At 35.1% G+C, this 18,119-nt stretch overlaps 2 protein-coding genes across 2 annotated transcripts in view; one reads left to right on the top strand and one right to left on the bottom strand.

The window, feature by feature from the left end:
* Positions 1-1,341: 1,341 nt before the first annotated feature.
* LOC117318181 (ubiquitin-conjugating enzyme E2 E1-like) lies at positions 1,342-11,861 on the bottom strand. Its single transcript, XM_033873207.1, has 4 exons — positions 11,487-11,861; positions 6,270-6,320; positions 4,940-5,072; positions 1,342-2,034 (listed from the first exon to the last, which is right to left on the bottom strand). The coding sequence occupies exons 1-4, from the start codon at positions 11,627-11,629 to the stop codon at positions 1,789-1,791; spliced, it is 573 nt and encodes a 190-aa protein (XP_033729098.1). The 5' UTR covers positions 11,630-11,861; the 3' UTR covers positions 1,342-1,788.
* Positions 11,862-13,888: 2,027 nt separating this feature from the next.
* Positions 13,889-18,119, top strand: part of LOC117318179 (histone-lysine N-methyltransferase EZH2-like) — a 30,520-nt gene continuing 26,289 nt past the window's right edge. The window contains exons 1-5 of the mRNA XM_033873206.1: positions 13,889-14,008; positions 14,717-14,929; positions 15,462-15,590; positions 16,854-16,970; positions 17,808-18,024. Coding sequence (XP_033729097.1) covers positions 14,738-14,929; positions 15,462-15,590; positions 16,854-16,970; positions 17,808-18,024 — 655 coding nt within the window. The 5' untranslated portion in view covers positions 13,889-14,008; positions 14,717-14,737. The remainder of the gene's footprint in view (positions 14,009-14,716; positions 14,930-15,461; positions 15,591-16,853; positions 16,971-17,807; positions 18,025-18,119) is intronic.

The raw sequence follows: 18,119 nt of genomic DNA, 5'->3' as shown, positions 1-18,119 counted from the left end.
TAAAGAAGCTGTTCTTTATGAATTACATTTGTGGATTAGGCTTAAAGAAAACTTGGCTTTATGGACGTTGAACGTTGTATGATGAAGACAACATTGTACACACATAAGTTGTAATACCAAGTAGCATGAAAATACATAAACTTCAAGACTTTCAGTGGAACAGATAATCACAAATACACTTTCTATGCATCTATGAAAATACCAACTTCTTGTCAGCATTAATGAACATGAATCTACATTAATTTTATCGCAATTCTCTGCCCCCATCAACTGTCCAGCTGTCACTACACCTGGGACCTCTGGCTTACGTACAACCGATCGAGCTAAAGAGAAGATCCCTCTAGCCTGGTATGTTACCAAGGCAACATACATTCAATATTCTGTGTAGATGGTTTGCATCCACAAAATGAAGAACTCAAATATTTCATGGTATACATTAGCCTATACAATACTACTAACACTTTAGATTCTAGTAGAACATGTAATTGACCCCCCAACAAAATTCCAACTTAAATCAACACTTCCCTTCTTTCTACTGTATGTAAATGTTTGGAATCATGTCAACTTAAACGATACTTTTGTTGGAGCACATCCCAAGATACAGTTACGCTTGAACACATCCCAAGATACAGTTACGCTTGAACACATCCCAAGATACAGTTACGCTTGAACACATCCCAAGATACAGTCACGCTTGAACAAAAAAATTCTGACATTTAAATACCCGTTTATTAAAACAGTAACAAATCTCACATTACAATCATCTAATTACAACATTCTACTTTTCCACTTATCTTATACACAACATTGAACAATGTGGCGATTCAACTTCTTTCACTACAGACTGCTTTCAAGCTCAAAAACGCCCCATTGTGTCAACATTAACCAATACAACCTCAACAAATCTCCTCACAGAAAACATGGTCGGAACTGAAGCTCAAAAGCGCTCCATTTTATAAACATACATGTATCAGAAGTCCTGTTACACACCGACAATTCTTATCTATGTTCATAATAAAGACACTGTGTAACACATACACACCTTAATATATTGTTCAAATCATTCAGATCTACAATTCATTTTATTTCATTTGGATCTCAATTCTGAGATTCTGTACCCAACATCAAACTGATGATTAATAGTTAAAAAATAGTTAAAATCATGTATCTCCAAATTGTTTCTCTCACTCCCCAAAAAATTTAATCATCCTATGTTATTCACTAACTAGCCGTTTCCTCGACTTCTTTCATGATTCCTCTATGGAAAATCTTGGTTTACGAATTAAGAATGTAAAGGACCGTTAAACTGGGTACTGCTATCATGAAATGATAACATTTAACTGGGTACTCCTATCTGAAATGATCATGTTAAATTGGGTACTGCTATATATCTGGAAATGGTATTAAAAGTTATTAATTTCAGTAGCAGTGCGTACTGTAGGGAAATACATGTACGTATTTTCAGCTTAGATAAAAACCACTAAGATTCTAATCTTCTCTTTGTTTGAATGACTGAGGGAAGAATTGTGAGCATCGGAATTTGATAAAGAGCAGGCTAAAGTGAGAGGAGTATTTTGAGAAAATCGGATTAAAACCACATATTTAATTCCACTTTAATACCCAATGCTCAAGTACCTGAAATATCAGAGTGGAATTAAAAATATGGTTTTAAACAGATTGTAATTTGAGATGGAATGAAAAGTTGACTCATCATAGAAAAACTGTTTCAGTGTTCATCAATCAAAATCATTCTGTGATTAAACTTCTAAATGTGAAACGAATCAAAATTCATGTTGCAAATCGCTTGGTCCACTGCACAGCTATTTTGTCATGCTCCTCACGATTGGTCAAATATTGCTGTGCAATATTGCCCACTAAAGGGTCGTGTGGATTACAGTCTGAGAGGAGGGAGGTCACTGAGAGGAGTATTTTGGAGATGGTCAGGGCTGGACTCCACTGGTCCTTTAGAATATCGAGACATATGTGGCCCTGATTGTTGATGTTACAATGGTAAATCCGAGTACGAAACGTCACCTGTAAATAAAAAATAACCAACAAACTTTAAAAGAAATTAATTTACCATTTGCCATATTTGGTTTTTTTCAGATTCTGCCAGTTATAATTTCAATTTCAACAAAATTTTATTCACTTTCAATATGTCAAAAGGATTGGACATCAGGCTATGCCTATTTAAGTCCTTTCCTTTTACTATGAATAAACAGTCTTTTATATTTGGACTCCCATCAGTTAGAAATGTGTATAATAAAGTTGATAATGAGATTAACATCATCATTAAACATTATATCTATAAAACCAGATGTGTAAACACTACCCTAAATTTAAATGCTCTTATTAATTCAATAAGAGAAAACTACAATGTCAAAAAGTATGCAGCAATTGGGAAGGGTGAAGCTTCTCTTGAATGTTTTAACAAAGGTTGGGAAAAATGGAAAAAGGTTCTCCTTTTGTAAGTATTTATTATATTGAATTTATTTTTCTTCTCAAACTCTGACTGTTTGCAAAAAGCCAATGACATTTATAAAATTCTATCATATATTTTCAGCAAGTATTTCTTAAAAGTGTTTTCAATTCACTTATCAATTTTTTTCTTTCTTCCGAAGGCCTTTTTGTTTGTCTGAAGTGTCTGTCTTGTGTTTGTCTGTTTGTCAATCTGTCTGTCTTTCCAATTATCTGTTCGTGTTTGGATGTCTTTATAGTTGTCCGTCGGGTGTCTGTCTGTCTAGCTGTTTGTCCTAATAGATGTCTTATATGTGTTTATATATATATATGTATTTTTTTTTATTTTTTCTTCAATCTGTCTGTCCTTGTAGTTGTCGGTCTGTGGTATCTGTCTGTCTTGTGTTTGTCTGTATCATGCATCTCCCTCCTTTAATAAAAAAAAAATACACATTTCTATCTTTTGTTTTGATTGTAAAGAAACATATAAAATATATTTCTTTCTCTAAGAAAATAAATAAATACAAACAGTGATATAAATGTCAGTCATAATGATGTGTGTATATATATACTTCCATACTATACAAATATTCAGATATGATTACTTGAATAAGTATGAAAGGAAATAGTATGAAAGGAAATAGTATGCAATGGATGCTTATATGTATCAAGAGTGTTTGAATTTGTGATATGAAAAAATGGATGAAGGTAAAAGGAACGAATGTATTGTCAAATTGTGTCATGTGTATTTATTTTTTGTTTTGAAAACTGAATAAAAATATAAGTTATAAAAAAAAACAATTAGGAAAGTATTGAGAATGACTGATTATACCCCGTTGCTTTCTGTTACATTTCCCTCTACCTCTTGTTTTACATATTGTTTGTTTGTTGGGTTTATCAACGTGGACAGCCAGTGTTTTCTCACTGAACAACATACAGGAGGCCCATCACATGCCATCCAGAGTAATTAGGATAAAGTGTCTTGCCTAAAGACACGACCATGACAGCACAGACCATTCCATTTCTCAGCTTCCTGAGAAACACAAACCGACACGGATATGGAGCATCTAACCATGCACCTCAGATCAACTGAGATTACACTGTCCGCGATTTAACTGACTGGGCTGTCCGCGATTTAACTGCCCGGGCTATCGCAGCCTCTTGTTTAATATAAGATATTCACAAAACATTGTATCCTGAAAAAAATATAAATAGCTTGAAATCTATGAAAGGAAGTACCCAAAACATTTTTCAAATTATTTAATTATGTACGACAATACCACTATGAACCAGACAAAAAGGCGAGATATATCCCAACGAGATTCTGATGTGCAATTAATGTAAACATAAACATGCTTTTAGATGACAGTTATGCCCGATATGAATGCCAGCAAAACAGGAAAATTCAATGTAGGATACCACCTTAACTAACTTATTAAATTTTTAAGTGCCATATTACTGTAATAGGAAAGGAAAATGCAACGACCAGACCGGGACTCCAATACTGGATCTCTGAACTCTACATGGACACTCTAACCATTTGAGCTACCTGATCACTAGCGCTCAGACCTATCCATTTCAGCTACACTATTGTCTATAGCTAGGACAGCTGTGCTGTCTAATTATCAAATGTAAATTAACTAAATCTAATCAGCTGTGCTGTCTAATTATCAAATGTAAATTAACTAAATCTAATTAACTAAGTATAACTAAATTTCTGTTTAGTCGGTAACTGAACAACCTTTTTATGTTGTTTCTTGTTATATAGGATCTTAAATGAATTTTCATTTCACATGACATTTTATAAAGTTTTAATTTTTGTGTGCATTGCTTTGGTTTGGTTTGTTTTTGTTTAACGTCCTATTAACAGCCAGGGTCATTTAAGGACGTGCCAGGTTTGGAGGTGGAGGAAAGCCGGAGTACCCGGAGAAAAACCACCAGCCTACGGTCAGTACCTGGCAACTGCCCCACGTAGGTTTCGAACTCGCAACCCAGAGGAAGAGGGTTAGTGATAAAGTGTTGGGACACCTTAACCACTCGGCCACTGCGGCCCCGCTGTGAGCATTGCAATTGGCAAACAAAAAGGAAAACATCCAGACAAGTCTCTTCAAATCCAGTTTGAAATGAAAACAATTCAAAGATAATTTTTATCAAATAATTCAGAAACCCTATGTTTTGACAGGTTTAAAGGTAAAAAGGGGGATGACTTAATGGAATGGAGACAACCATTTTGTTGCTCCATTCACAATTTATGACATCACATTATTGTCCATATTATGACATCACTATTTCTGTCTGGCACAGCAAATGAAAATTGCTCGAGGGTATATTACACGAATTAATTATATTAATTAATTTATTAATTATACGAAAATATTACACGGACAAATTGACTGGATGACAGGATGGTGATTATAAACATGAATTAGGACAAAGTATGGGTCATTGAACCTTCTTGCATAATGATATATGTTATATTTACCTTTGGTGGTTTAAATGGATAATCTTGTGAGAAGTTCAGGTCTAAGAAAAACACACCGCCTTCGTAGACAGAACTCTTTGGCCCCAGTATAGTGGAAACCCATTCGTATAGGTTGTCTCCCTTTGGTCCAGCACTACAAAGAAATAATATTCAAATCCAAACTATGAATCTAGTGGAAAAACCCATCAAATACCTTAAGTACCTTAATCATGGCATGCAGAGATTTATCTTCAAGTTTAAACAAAATTACTCTAGATGAATTGGTACATGATGGATTTTAGTTTGATTACCAGTATCTAAGTTTTTAAATTAGCTAAAAAGGTGAAAACAAAGGAGTAATTATCCTCGATTGAAAGCAAGAAGTTTTTTTTTAATATAAATATTATGAAACACTTAAGGTTAAATACATTAAGGTATTATCAATCTTAAAATGTTGCAAACTTTACACTCTATTAACACCCTCAAAAAGTTATGTACATGTATACTTTTTGATATCAATTTCCTCCAAAAGTTACAAACTTTACACCATTACCGCCCTCCAAAAGTTACATACGAGTACTTTACACTATAACCACCCTCCAGAATGTTACATACTTTACACTATAACCACCCTCCAATAGTTACAAACTTTTCACTATAACCACCTCCCAATAGTTACATACTTTACACTATTACCACCCTCCAGAAGTTACATACTTTACACTATAACCACCCTCCAATAGTTACATACTTTACACTATAACCACCCTCCAATAGTTACATACTTTACACTATTACCACCCTCCAGAAGTTACATACTTTACATTATGACTGCCCTCCAGAAGTTACATACTTTACACTATAACCACCTCCCAATAGTTACATACTTTACACTATATCACCACCCTCCAATAGTTACATACTTTACACTATGACTGCCCTCCAGAAGTTACATACTTTACACTATAACCACCCTCCAGAAGTTACAAACTTTTCACTATAACCACACTCCAAAAGTTACAAACTTTACACTATTACTACCCTCCAGACCCTCCAGAAGTTACATACTTTTTACAATATTACCACCCTCCAAAGTTACAAACTTTACACCATTACCACCCTCCTAAAGTTACAATGTTACACTATATCACCACCCTCCAAAATTTACATACTTTACACTATTACCATCCTCCAGAAGTTACATACTTTACACTATAACCACCCTCCAGAAGTTACAAACTTTACACTATAACCATTTCTTTAGTGATCTGCTGGAAGGCAGAAATCCTGAGATTTATATAAATTTTCAATAATTAGGTAGAAATCATAAAATTCATTACACTTGTCTTACCTGCAGTTAGGTGGAGGGTCCAGTGTGATCTCTGCTAGTTCCTTTTGTAATCTGTAAAAAGTAAAAGCTTTTATAATCGGACACTGACACATGATTTCTTTATCATAATTACCAAGCTCATCTAGATCTGCTGCAATGATTAAGTACATCTAGCAATCTTTTTTTTTTTTAAAACAAGAGGCCCAGAGGGCCTGCATTGCTCAACTGGATATTTCAGTAATAAAGGCAAAATACTCTAATTTGAGTTATAATTAAAATATTTTCCTACTTTTAAAGTGACCCTCCCTTAAATGGTTCAAACTACAGGTGGACTAAATCCTGACATTCTTGAAAAAGTATTTTAAAGTTTAATTTGTATTGTTTCCCCTATTGGGCCCCCTTTCTCCCACCCAAAGAGTGCCACATCCTTCATTTCAACATGATTTGCAAAATAATGCTCCAGGCTAAATTTCATCAAAAATCCATTCAGGCGTTCAGGACTATATTAGGGAGTCAGGGATTTAAAGGATTTACCTCAATTTCCCCATATCACAGGTAGGTCCGACCCCTCCAGCCCCAGGGGAGCCACATTCTTCGTTTATACAATATCAGATCTCCTTTGCCCAATAATGCTCCACAACAAATTTCATCAAAATCCATTCTGGGGTTCAGGACTAGCAGGGATTTAAGGGAAATGTTGACAGGCAAGGTGAGTTAAAAAATAGTTAATTATTTTATCATTACCAACGGCAACATTTCTGTAAGTTACTGTCAAATAATTCCAATTTTCAAACTCATCAGAGATCATTTTATACATGTATATGGCTTCATACAAAGTTTCATCAAATTTGTTTGATATTTGCTCAAGTTAACATGTTCACAAGGTCCAATAATGATACACAAAGGGAAATAACTCTGTAAGTTACTGTCGCATAATTCCCATTGTTGGACATGTCCGAATCTTGTTGATGTATATATGGCTGCATACAAAGTTTCATCAAGCTTGGTTGATATATAAATTACTCAATTTAAAGTATTCACAAGGCAATTGTTGATGTTGAGGGCAGACAGACACCGGGTGCCATGGTATGCCATAAGCTCACCTTGGTCCTTTGGACCAGGTGAGCTAATAAATCAACTCTAACCTGGGCAATCTGATCTAACAGCCCAAATAAACTGATCATAAGCTCATTCAGAGAATTACAGTCACCATGTGTGAAATTATATGCCAACAATACATATTCATAAATTTGTGAAAAGCAAGCCTGTTCCATGAGATACAGTCCCAATAAACTTTTTCTTTGAAATTGCAATTAGTCAAAGGTCAAAATTAGGTCAGAGTGACCTACTTCTGACACATACACATCGCTTCACCTCTGTGAACCCAAGCCACAAGTAAGAAGTTCTAGTGTCAAATCCTTGACACGCATCCTCATAAGACCCTGGCTGCCGCTGTCAGTGCCTCCTTGATATCCGTTCTCATATGACCTTGGCTGTTGATGTCTCCTTGACCCCTGTCCTCATATGACACTTGCCTGCCTGTTGGCATCTCAACATCCTTCTCCATACAACCCTATCGGTCTGTTAGTGTCTCCTTGACACCCATCTTCATAGTGATATGATCCTGGCTGTTGGTGTCGCCATGACACTCGTCTTTATATGACCTTGGCTGTTGGTGTCTCCATGACACCCGTCTTTATATGACCTTGGCTGTTGGTGTCGCCTTGACATCTGTTTTTATATGACCTTGGCTGTTGGTGTCTCCTTGACACCAGTCTTTATATGACCTTGGCTGTTGGTGTCTCCTTGACATCTGTTTTTATATGACCTTGGCTGTTGGTGTCTCCTTGACACCCGTCTTTATATGACCTTGGCTGTTGGTGTCTCCTTGACACCCATCCTCAAAGAATATGATTTGAGGACATTTTACCCAATATGAATCAAGTACTCCTCAATCAATACATGTATTTGTTATATACAAAATTACCATCAATTCTCAGATCAGTTTAAGTTAAAACCTACTTTATCTACTGAACCAATCATTGTCCCACACAAAATTAATCAATTTGCAAAAAGATGGCTGTAAGCACTGAAAAACACTGGAAATGCCTCTGGGGTCCCATAGTATTCTCCTACACACAATATGGTCTCCCATTAAGGAATTTTCATCCCATATGGTGTTGATGGAATTTGCTGGATGACAGTTTAACCTACCTACTAATACTGTGCGCTAGGGTATAATACTTTAATTAAACATGAATTACTTCTTAAGCTTAAACTGCTTCCTGTTTCAATTATATTTCTGTACACATGTGTGTACTGCTATTTCTGTACACATGTGTGTACTGCTATTTCTGTACACATGTGTGTACTGCTATTTCTGTACACATGTGTGTACTGCTATTTCTTAATCAATTATATTTCTGTACACATGTGTGTACTGCTATTTCTTAATCAATTATATTTCTGTACACATGTGTGTACTGCTATTTCTTAATCAATTATATTTCAGTACACATGTGTGTACTGCTATTTCTTAATCAATTATATTTCTGTACACATGTGTGTACTGCTATTTCTTAATAAATTATATTTCTGTACACATGTGTGTACTGCTATTTCTTAATCAATTACTGCTTCAATTCCTACGTAGCTACTATAATTCAATGTTATTTGTTTTCTGCTTCAATTCCTCATTACTCACACAGCGATCACTTAATACATGTACATTTTGTATATCATAATAATGCACTTTTTACTGTTCTGCTCTTAACTTGTAATTACTTACAAAACTGTTGCCAAATGTGCATTGGATTGAAAACCACAGGTATGCAGGTACCAGTGCAACAAATAAACTTCTTTTACATATAAATTACTTCATTTTATTTGGATCTGAACAGATAATTAGGATCTGAACAGAAAATAAGTCAACCTCATTATCTTAAATTTAGTTAGGTCATGATATCCTGAGTACTTAAACAAAGTAAATTTTATAGAATTTTCGCTGTAGAAAGTACTAGAAACTGAATTTCTAAGTTTGGCTGCAGGTAGATATACTGTATATAAAGGGCAACATGACTAAGCCATTTCATAACCCACCTCTTGCTGTACATTAGTGTTGCTTACTTGTCAAGTTTTATTGAGTAAATATTTCCCAATTTTCCCTTAAACATTTTGTTTGTTTTTTCGTTTGATTTTGTTTAACGTCCTATTAACAGCCAGGGTCATTTAAGGATGTGTCAGGTTTTGGAGGTGGAGGGAAAGCTGGAGTACCCGGAGAAAAACCACCGGCCTACGGTCAGTACCTGGCAACTGCCCCACATAGGTTTCGAACATGCAACCCAGAGGTGGAGGGCTAGTGATAAATAAAGTGTCAGGACACCTTAACCACTAGGCCACCACGGCCCCTTCCCTTAAACAACACAACATTTCCCAGATTTTTCCTTAAACAACACTAAATTCCCAGATTTTTCCTTAAACTACACTGATTTTCCCAATATTTCCTGAAACTACACTAAATTTACCAATTTCAAGGGTCCAGCACTAGCCCCTTTCCAAAGAAGAGTAAAAAATCACTGTATCATTGCAAATAATTATCATGCATGAAATTTGCTAGATATTAATATTGGCTCCAAAGATGCACAGGGATGTTCCCAGGGCTATTTTATACAGCAGATAATCTGGAAAGTCAAGTTATCTCAAAATATTCACCAATCTCATATACCTTATCAATCAAACAAGGTTGGTCTAAATTAAGTGAGAAATTGTATTGACATAAAAACACCTTAAACATCAATATTGAAGTAAAACTTCTCTCAAAGTAGAGAGAGTTAAAACACATGACAAGCAGACAGGGCTTTTTCTGGGCCCCATTCGCAATTGAAATTATTTGATCATACTAAAGCCAAATTCCCAAAATTTGCAGTTTACTGCTGAAGAAATCTTTCCCAATTCACCAATTTTCTTCCCAAAATGAGACAAAAAGGCCCTTTCCCACACCAGTGAGAAAAAAAACCTGGAACTGAAAGGTTTGTTACGACCACATGCAGTGTTTTTCTAAATATAAACTTGTGGGTGTCTTTTCCCAGTACATTTTAACCTTATTTTCTTCAAAATAAATTTTAAATTTTCCTAAAACTTCTGAGAAACAGAAAAATGTAATGTGTGTAATAATGTAATGCTAAAAATTTACACTGCATACATTACAATCATAAATCAATTATTGGAATGTAAATTTTTAATACAATTTAGACATAAAATTTTCCAAAGGCAAAATGGATTTTCAAATTTATAAAAACACATGTACTTATGAAAAACACTGACATGTGTATGTTTAATGAGAATTGGAGCTCTGAACTTAATTCTGTAAGATAGGTACAGAATCTGCAGTACATATGTATGTTTGAGCCATGTACATTATATCCAATCTGGTACATCAGATTATATTTAATCATTTATTTGAACACCCACTGATCAATTATATATGGCACTGACGCACAGTATATATGGTATTTGGATACAAGTTACACATATATACAACACCAAATCATACAAAGTCGCATCAATATGATATAATAAGTTATGTGACTAAAGGCATAGAATCTGGAGTATTTGCTCAAAAATGTTAGGGCATTACACAGCAAGAAACATATGACGGCCTCAGGTATCATAATCACAGTCGACTTAACAACCTCACTAGATAACCAACACCCTCTTATGTTAACATGTTAATAGTAGATCATTGTGTGTTACATTTGTACCTCGCTAATTTGGGTACATCAGAACTTGTTCAACAAGTTTGATATATCGGGTATTAATACAGATATATATATATAGTGACAAGCATCATTCTACCTTTTTAATTAATAATTAATGCTCAATATCAAGTATAATTCACTATCGTAAGAGACTCAAATTAGTAATATTGAAATTACACAATGACTGAACCCAATGAATTGGCATTTCTTTGTTCCCCTTAGGTGGCCTCTTTGAATTGATGGCCAATATTTCCGACACTTCTTCTCGCAAAACGCAATAAAATCATAAAATCACGTGGGTGACAACATAAAGTTGAACACTTGCTGAACATTTATATGTGATTAATTAATTAAATGATGCTATTGTTTTTATCTACCAGTCCGTTAAAGCTTATATGCAAATGAGATAATACCACACGAGGCTCCCATGGGGTTCTGAAATATTTCCCTGTATATATAACTGCACTAGTTATAAGATTACCTTTTGGCACTTGTGCTGTGGTTTTTGGTTTGTTTTGAAGTCTTGGAATCCTTGACAGTTGGAGCAGAGGTACGTCTTTGACTGGACACTGCTGCTGGTGAAAGGACAGGTTGTGTGCTTGCACTGGCACTTGACGAAGCCATAGTACTCCCAAGGTTTCTGTGATCTCCCGACTTAGTATCGACAAGTGTGCTTCTTCCTTGATTCGTTTCGAAGTTCACACTCTCTAACGAACACGGCAGACAGTTATCAAGTATCCATCAACTTAGAGTTTAGGATCTCCCGAGATGGCTTGTTAGTATTACAGTAAGTGATTGTTAGTGTGATTTCCCCGTCTCACTGTACGGTCATCTGTTCCCATTCATGCGTGAAGATTTTTTTCGCGGAGTACGGTAGTTATAGTCTGTTTCATATTTTGTAAATCAATCTTTCTTGTTATACCAATTGGTCCAAAGAAGGGTTAGTTTTACGCCCTTATTGGAAATTATTTCATGCTTCCACTTGCTCACTAAAACATTATTTTCTGTGAACATCTATTTATATGAACAATGTTTTTTTGTTACTATGCACGAGTGATTCGCATTACAATAAAATGTTGTGATAAATAAAGGGAAAACTGACGTGACGTAAAGCATACAATGCTACATATCGATCTGAAGAGACTTCTGAGCCGAATTTTGATCAGCACGCACCTATTTTGTTTATTGAATATTGGCATTTGTTGTCATGGAATTTAAACGACATGAATAATATTTTAACCACGGATATTAAACTAAGTAATAAACGTCTTATTATGATCTAACGGGAAAATGCGCAACAAAATGTCTGCCTCCGTTCGAGTTTGTCAGACACAATATAAGCCTTCTAAGTAATGTGTTGAAATGTTGATTTTCTTCTCTGTTTTATGCGAAAGTTTTTATTTTTGCTCGCTAGAGCTAAAACAATCTTACATTTCTTTCCTACAATGAAAGGAAAAGTCATTAGATCCAATATACCTGGGTTTGACAACAGGCGTCTGCTTCTGGTTTAGTATTACTAGAAAAAAAAATAGACCCTACGCATACAGTTGATATTGTTTTCTATCAAAACTAACCAGAAGGTTTGGCAGAGAGATCAATAATGGGACTGTACAATCTACTTAAAAAACATTTCGTCTGAAAACTTGATTTGGGTGGTGAAGACCACAGGGACTTGAGAATGTGTTACAGTCCTCATATGTACTTGGACCTTCCCTAAGTGCATAGTACATGTATATCACAAGAGACTTATATACCAGGATATACAAGTCTCTGATATCACAGTGTGAGAGGATTTTAGGGCTAGATTAAGATTCGGTAAAAATTACACCCCTGGTCTTCATTATATAGATGAACCTCTGGTATCATTTTTACCGAATCTTAATCTAGCCAGTCCCAAAACGTCTTAAATGTGATATACTCATGATCACTAGGGAAGGTCCAAATACATGTAGACTGTAACTCATTCTCAAGTCCCTGTGGTGTAGACAAGGACTTGACTGTTCAACAGTTGTGGTCTCGCATGCAACAAACAGCAAATAAGGCCACAGGTGTCTGCTTTTGGTTAGTATTTAGGCCTATAGGGAAAATATCAGCCCCTGCTTATTCTATAAATACTTACCAGAAGCAGACGCCTGTGATAAGGCTAATATCATTGTTGGATTAATTTAGAAGAATATTTTGACGAAGTTATTAAAATAAATTATATTTAAGACACTCGTTCGTCCACAATTAGCATATATAGAGTATGAGTTTAACGAAGGGCTACAAAGTAAATTCCTGGATTGAGGGATTTAACATGCGTACACTGACTGTCTTGGGAAGAGGCGACATGATTAATGTTGATAAGAATTTGAACAACTTCTACGATTGTGAGTTGTCACTGAGATCTCCGATAAAGGCACGTCACCGGGAACTAGAGGTTTAAGTTAAAGTACTACGGGCGTAACATCTGTAAATAATCCGGTGTTCGGTCTGTTGAGTCTGGAATAGTCTTCCCGAGGAGGTTGTATATAGGCAACTACAGTTAATTAGGGAATTTGAAATTGAATTGTACACTAAATAAAAAAAGCTTAATTTAATCACTTGACTGGTCTTGATTCTTTAGCGGAATAAACGAATAATATGTGTGTAATAAATAAATTGTAATATTATTGAATATAGACTTATAAGAGGCAGTCCATCAATTATCCTATTAAATGGGGGGGAAAAAACAACATTTTTTTTATCGAATGTTTAATCAAGCAGGCCACAAAGGCATATTACTATGTACATGTATATCCGGAGATCAGAGGCTGTGCGCTTTTGTTTATCTTTATTGAAATAGACTATATTATACAAGGTTTTCTTTAAACGTATCCGTGTTTATTAGGGAAAAACCCGATTGTTCCGAAAGAAAATTCATCACCGCTAGGTGGCAGTTTGGACAAGGTGGCGGCAGTTTCCTAACAATGTGATGTTAACTTTCTAATTACCCGTGATTGTATTTATCCTTTTGTTCCAGAGGTAATAATTCAAATTGTCTTCTATCACTTGTAGTTTTGTTTGTATGTTGATGCTTAATGTAGCGGTGTAGTATGTATCGGATATTTAGCATCGTCGATAAATTGGAAGAAAATTCCACATGGGTTGAAAATGTATTCTGAGTCGAAAACATAGGCATTTGTATCTTAGTAATTAACACACATAGTTAACATCCATTACCCCCGATATGTACTTAACGCATATCCGGGATATCTGATTTTAACTCCCGATGTTAATTACCAGATACAAGTGCCTATGGTGGGAAAAAAGGCGTTAAAACCCTTTTTCAAGATAACGAAGTTGATTACATGTTAATTGTGGTCTGTGATATTTCTCATTTTTTCCTTCTTATTTGGTCTGATCAGTGATCATAGTAACTTTCCTACTCAGTCAATACACTCAATATACAATTCAAACCTCGGACAAGTAAATTTAAATGTTAAAAAGCACGATATGAACGTTCGAAGTATCATATTTATAGAGGACTTATTTTTCAGTTGTATACAATCAGTGCCATTGGGTATATTGACAATCAATCTAATTAAAATTTAGATGGTCATTCTCACTACGTTACATGAGAATGACCATCTAGATTTTAATTAGATTGATTGACAATTGTTTTTAAAAGCATACATCTCTTTTTTGGCTTTAGATATTGGTATATGTAATAACTTGGATCAATATTTTCAGGGTATTTTCTGAGACTATTAGATGGCAGACATAGAGACGATGTCGGTAACCACCCATGATTCTGTAGACTCCACCGTCAAGTCTACTTTACTAGGAACGGACACGGAGAGTGAAGCTGGAGAAAAACATGTCATTGACTGGAAGAAGCGTGTCAGATCAGAATTTATGAGGATACGTCACTTAAAACGATTCAAAAGAGCAGATGAAGTCAAGGTGTTTTACAATTATTTACTAGCTGGTGATAAAAATCATGTTCAGAAACTGTGACTAATGATGTGTATATATACTGACATAGAATAGTAATGGAGGTCATCATTTAAAAAAAAAAATTATGTAATTGTAAAGTTGAAATATCAAGAAATTCGTTCCAAGATTATTGAGATTTTTTTGATTTGTAAATTTATGTATTAAAAGTTGAACTACACTGCATTTTTCTGTGCTACAGACTTGCAACCATAAATTCTAAACAGGATTGGTGGTAAATAACATTCAGTGGATAATTTGATAATTCAGGGGAGACAATTGTCTCAAGTTTGCATATTAGTAGTTCAGTTTTCCTTAATTAACCAGTAAGAAACTTGAGGCAAAGACCAAAGTGCAACTCTTATAATTTCCTTGTTGACAAAGTATACATTTGTTTTATGCCAGATGACCATTCAAAAGATTTTTAAAGAAATGCCTTACATACTCTGCTACCAGAATAAATTTGTGTCCTGTTAATATAACCGAGGTTTGACTATTTCAGACTGCATTTACCTTGAATAGACAGTTCATCAATCAACAGCAGGAGTTAAATAGTGAATGGTTAAAACAACAGCCAATCCAGTCACTGCATACACCGGAGACCTTCAGTCATGTTCCAGTCACTAGGAAGGTATTGAAATTGATATGGAAATTATTCCTAGAAGATGATTATCAAATTCATAATTATAAAGTTTGAAGTGAGTTTTACCATTTTCACAACTGAATCAAGAGCAGGTTCAGATTTTAGGGAATTTCTTAGAATATTTTTTGTGTCCATTTGTTCCTATTAATTAAAAACAAAATTGATGAACAGACCCATGCTACAGATTAAAGAAAAAACAACAGCTAACATTCAGTTGAATCCAATTAATCACTAGAGTAGTGATGATGTTTGAATGGATTTTGAACAACACGTACCGTTTCTGCTGCCCACTCAAAAATTGTTATTAACTGCCCCTGTTTAGCACTTAGCATTTTTTGGAGTTATACAACTAATTTGCTCGTTGTCTTAAAGTCTGTATCATGTGTACGGGTGGGGTGTCCTGCTGGGTGTCTTCGGCATGATGCTTCAGTTAAGTCAACATCACAAAGAGACAGACAGGAACATACAGCAGCCTCCCAAAACTCTACATACTCACCACATACATCTAGCACACAGGGTCACCCTCAATGGCCATAGTTGTTGTTAGGACATCAAACAATAAAAACCAAACCTATTAAATGTATTGTCTATATTATGTTGTTTCTTCGTTGTGTTGCTTCACCCTTGATAAATGATAAGGGCTATTCCAGTAAAATATCTACCCTGTAAGAGTACTCCCAGTTTGTCAATCAAGGATCACCCATCAGGGATTTTCCTACAATAGTAATAGGGTCGGTTAAAAGGACCCATATGCATTCCCCTAAGAAAATTCCCAATTTGCCACTGAAAATTTCCCAATTTTGAAGTCACTTTTGAATGATTAAGTAAGTTTTATCTACAAAGACCTATATGGTACTTTAAAAAAAAAACCAGTTATAGATAACAAATAAATCAAAAATAATATAAAGGCAATATTCATCAAAGAAAAACTGAAATTTGTATGATTTTCACTATTTTTTGTTTTTCCCAATGTCGCACTTTGTTGCCTAGAAATTCCCAATTCAATTGACCCTGGACCCAGTTGAAGAATTGTAGGGAAATTCCTGCCCATAAAAGAGATTTAATTCAAATACTACCATTATAGTAAACTTCCTCGTCTCCAGCACCTACCATGTATAGAATTTCTTTATTTCTGGAGTCCCGTCCCCCCCCCCCCCCCCCCCCCCACCCCCACCCCCACCCCCCCCACCCCCCCCGTTAGATATGAGTTTTACTGGAATAACCCTTAATCAAAGCTTTACTTTGTTCCAGTGCGAGGTGAAGAGTGGCATGTTTAACCAGACAATGTCGGTCTCTCTGCGAGTGATGAATATCGTCAAGCCCATCCCGACCATGTATAGCTGGGCACAGTTACAACAGAACTACATGGTAAGGCAAGCAATGGGAGCTAAATCAGTATTTAAATATGGTAATATCACCATATCAAGGACTTTGTGTTGTTCTAGTTTATAGATTCTTCAGCTCTGTGGTGTCGACAAGCCATCTTTACAAGGCGAAAATGGGCTGATCTGGCCCAATTCAGTTGATGTTTATTTGCACATTACCCCTTCGAAAATTTTAATTGTGAAACCAAAAATATATATGGTATTGCCTTTTTTGGTCACATGCAAATATAAACTGTTAAATCTGTATTCAAATAAATTTGTTATGAATAATACACTGATAATATGATGAAATTATTGTAAAATTTGTCGGTATGCCAGTCTTGTCAAATGGCCAGTTTAAAAATTCCCTCGGTAAAAACTCATTCATGTTATTGGGAAGTTTTGGGAAAAGTTGATGGAATTTTTCTATATAATGTAAGACATTCTTAAAATTTCAAGGAGATTTTTTGTAAAAATCTGGGTTAAAGTCCCCAAATCTTGCCTCAAAGTGATCCCTGAATCCTGTAGCTGCTTTGCTATCTTCTTGTTGAAATTTTGATGAAACAGTTGCTAACTGTTGTGAGTTTGAAAGGAAAATTGGGAATAAACAAGATATTTTGGTTGATCACAGCAATTATGAATACAGGAACAATATTACATCTTCTGTATATTTCCTTTTATGAAGATGTGGTCTTGGGTCATATAATGTCATATTTATTCATTACATATATTTCTCAAAAAAAGTTTTACTCAGAACTTTCAGTTATATACATGAAGGTAACAGATTTCGTAGATACCTGTTTGAATTTCAGTTAATTATGATGATTGAAACTATCAACAGGTTGAGGATGAAACTGTTCTTCATAACATTCCTTATATGGGCGACGATATATTAGACAAAGATGGAGCTTTCATTGAAGAACTCTTGAAGAACTATGATGGTAAAGTCCATGGAGAGAAAAATTCTAACAATTTGGATGATGAAACCTTTGTGGAACTTGTCAATTCTCTCTGGTTGAATTATCCTGACCCAGATCAGGAGGATGCTGAGCATAAAGGTACAGTGACACACATCAGACTAGGGACACATGCTTTAATAGACAGGCTCCATCCCCAAAGTATTCACAACAAATTGCCCAAATAAATTCTTGTA

The sequence above is a fragment of the Pecten maximus genome, chromosome 19, assembly GCF_902652985.1.
Source record: "Pecten maximus chromosome 19, xPecMax1.1, whole genome shotgun sequence".
Classification (NCBI taxonomy): Eukaryota; Metazoa; Mollusca; class Bivalvia; order Pectinida; family Pectinidae; genus Pecten; species Pecten maximus.
Note: the sequence above shows the minus strand (reverse complement) of the source record. Positions and strands in the feature narration are given on the sequence as shown.

Coding starts and splice junctions, on each gene's coding strand:
- LOC117318181 (XM_033873207.1), bottom strand. CDS start 11,629: ATGGCTTCGTCAAGTGCCAGTGCAAGCACACAACCTGTCCTTTCACCA. Junction 6,321..11,486: donor CACAGCACAAGTGCCAAAAG/GTAATCTTATAA, acceptor TACTTTTTACAG/ATTACAAAAGGAACTAGCAG. Junction 2,035..4,939: donor ATCCATTTAAACCACCAAAG/GTAAATATAACA, acceptor TTTTATTTACAG/GTGACGTTTCGTACTCGGAT.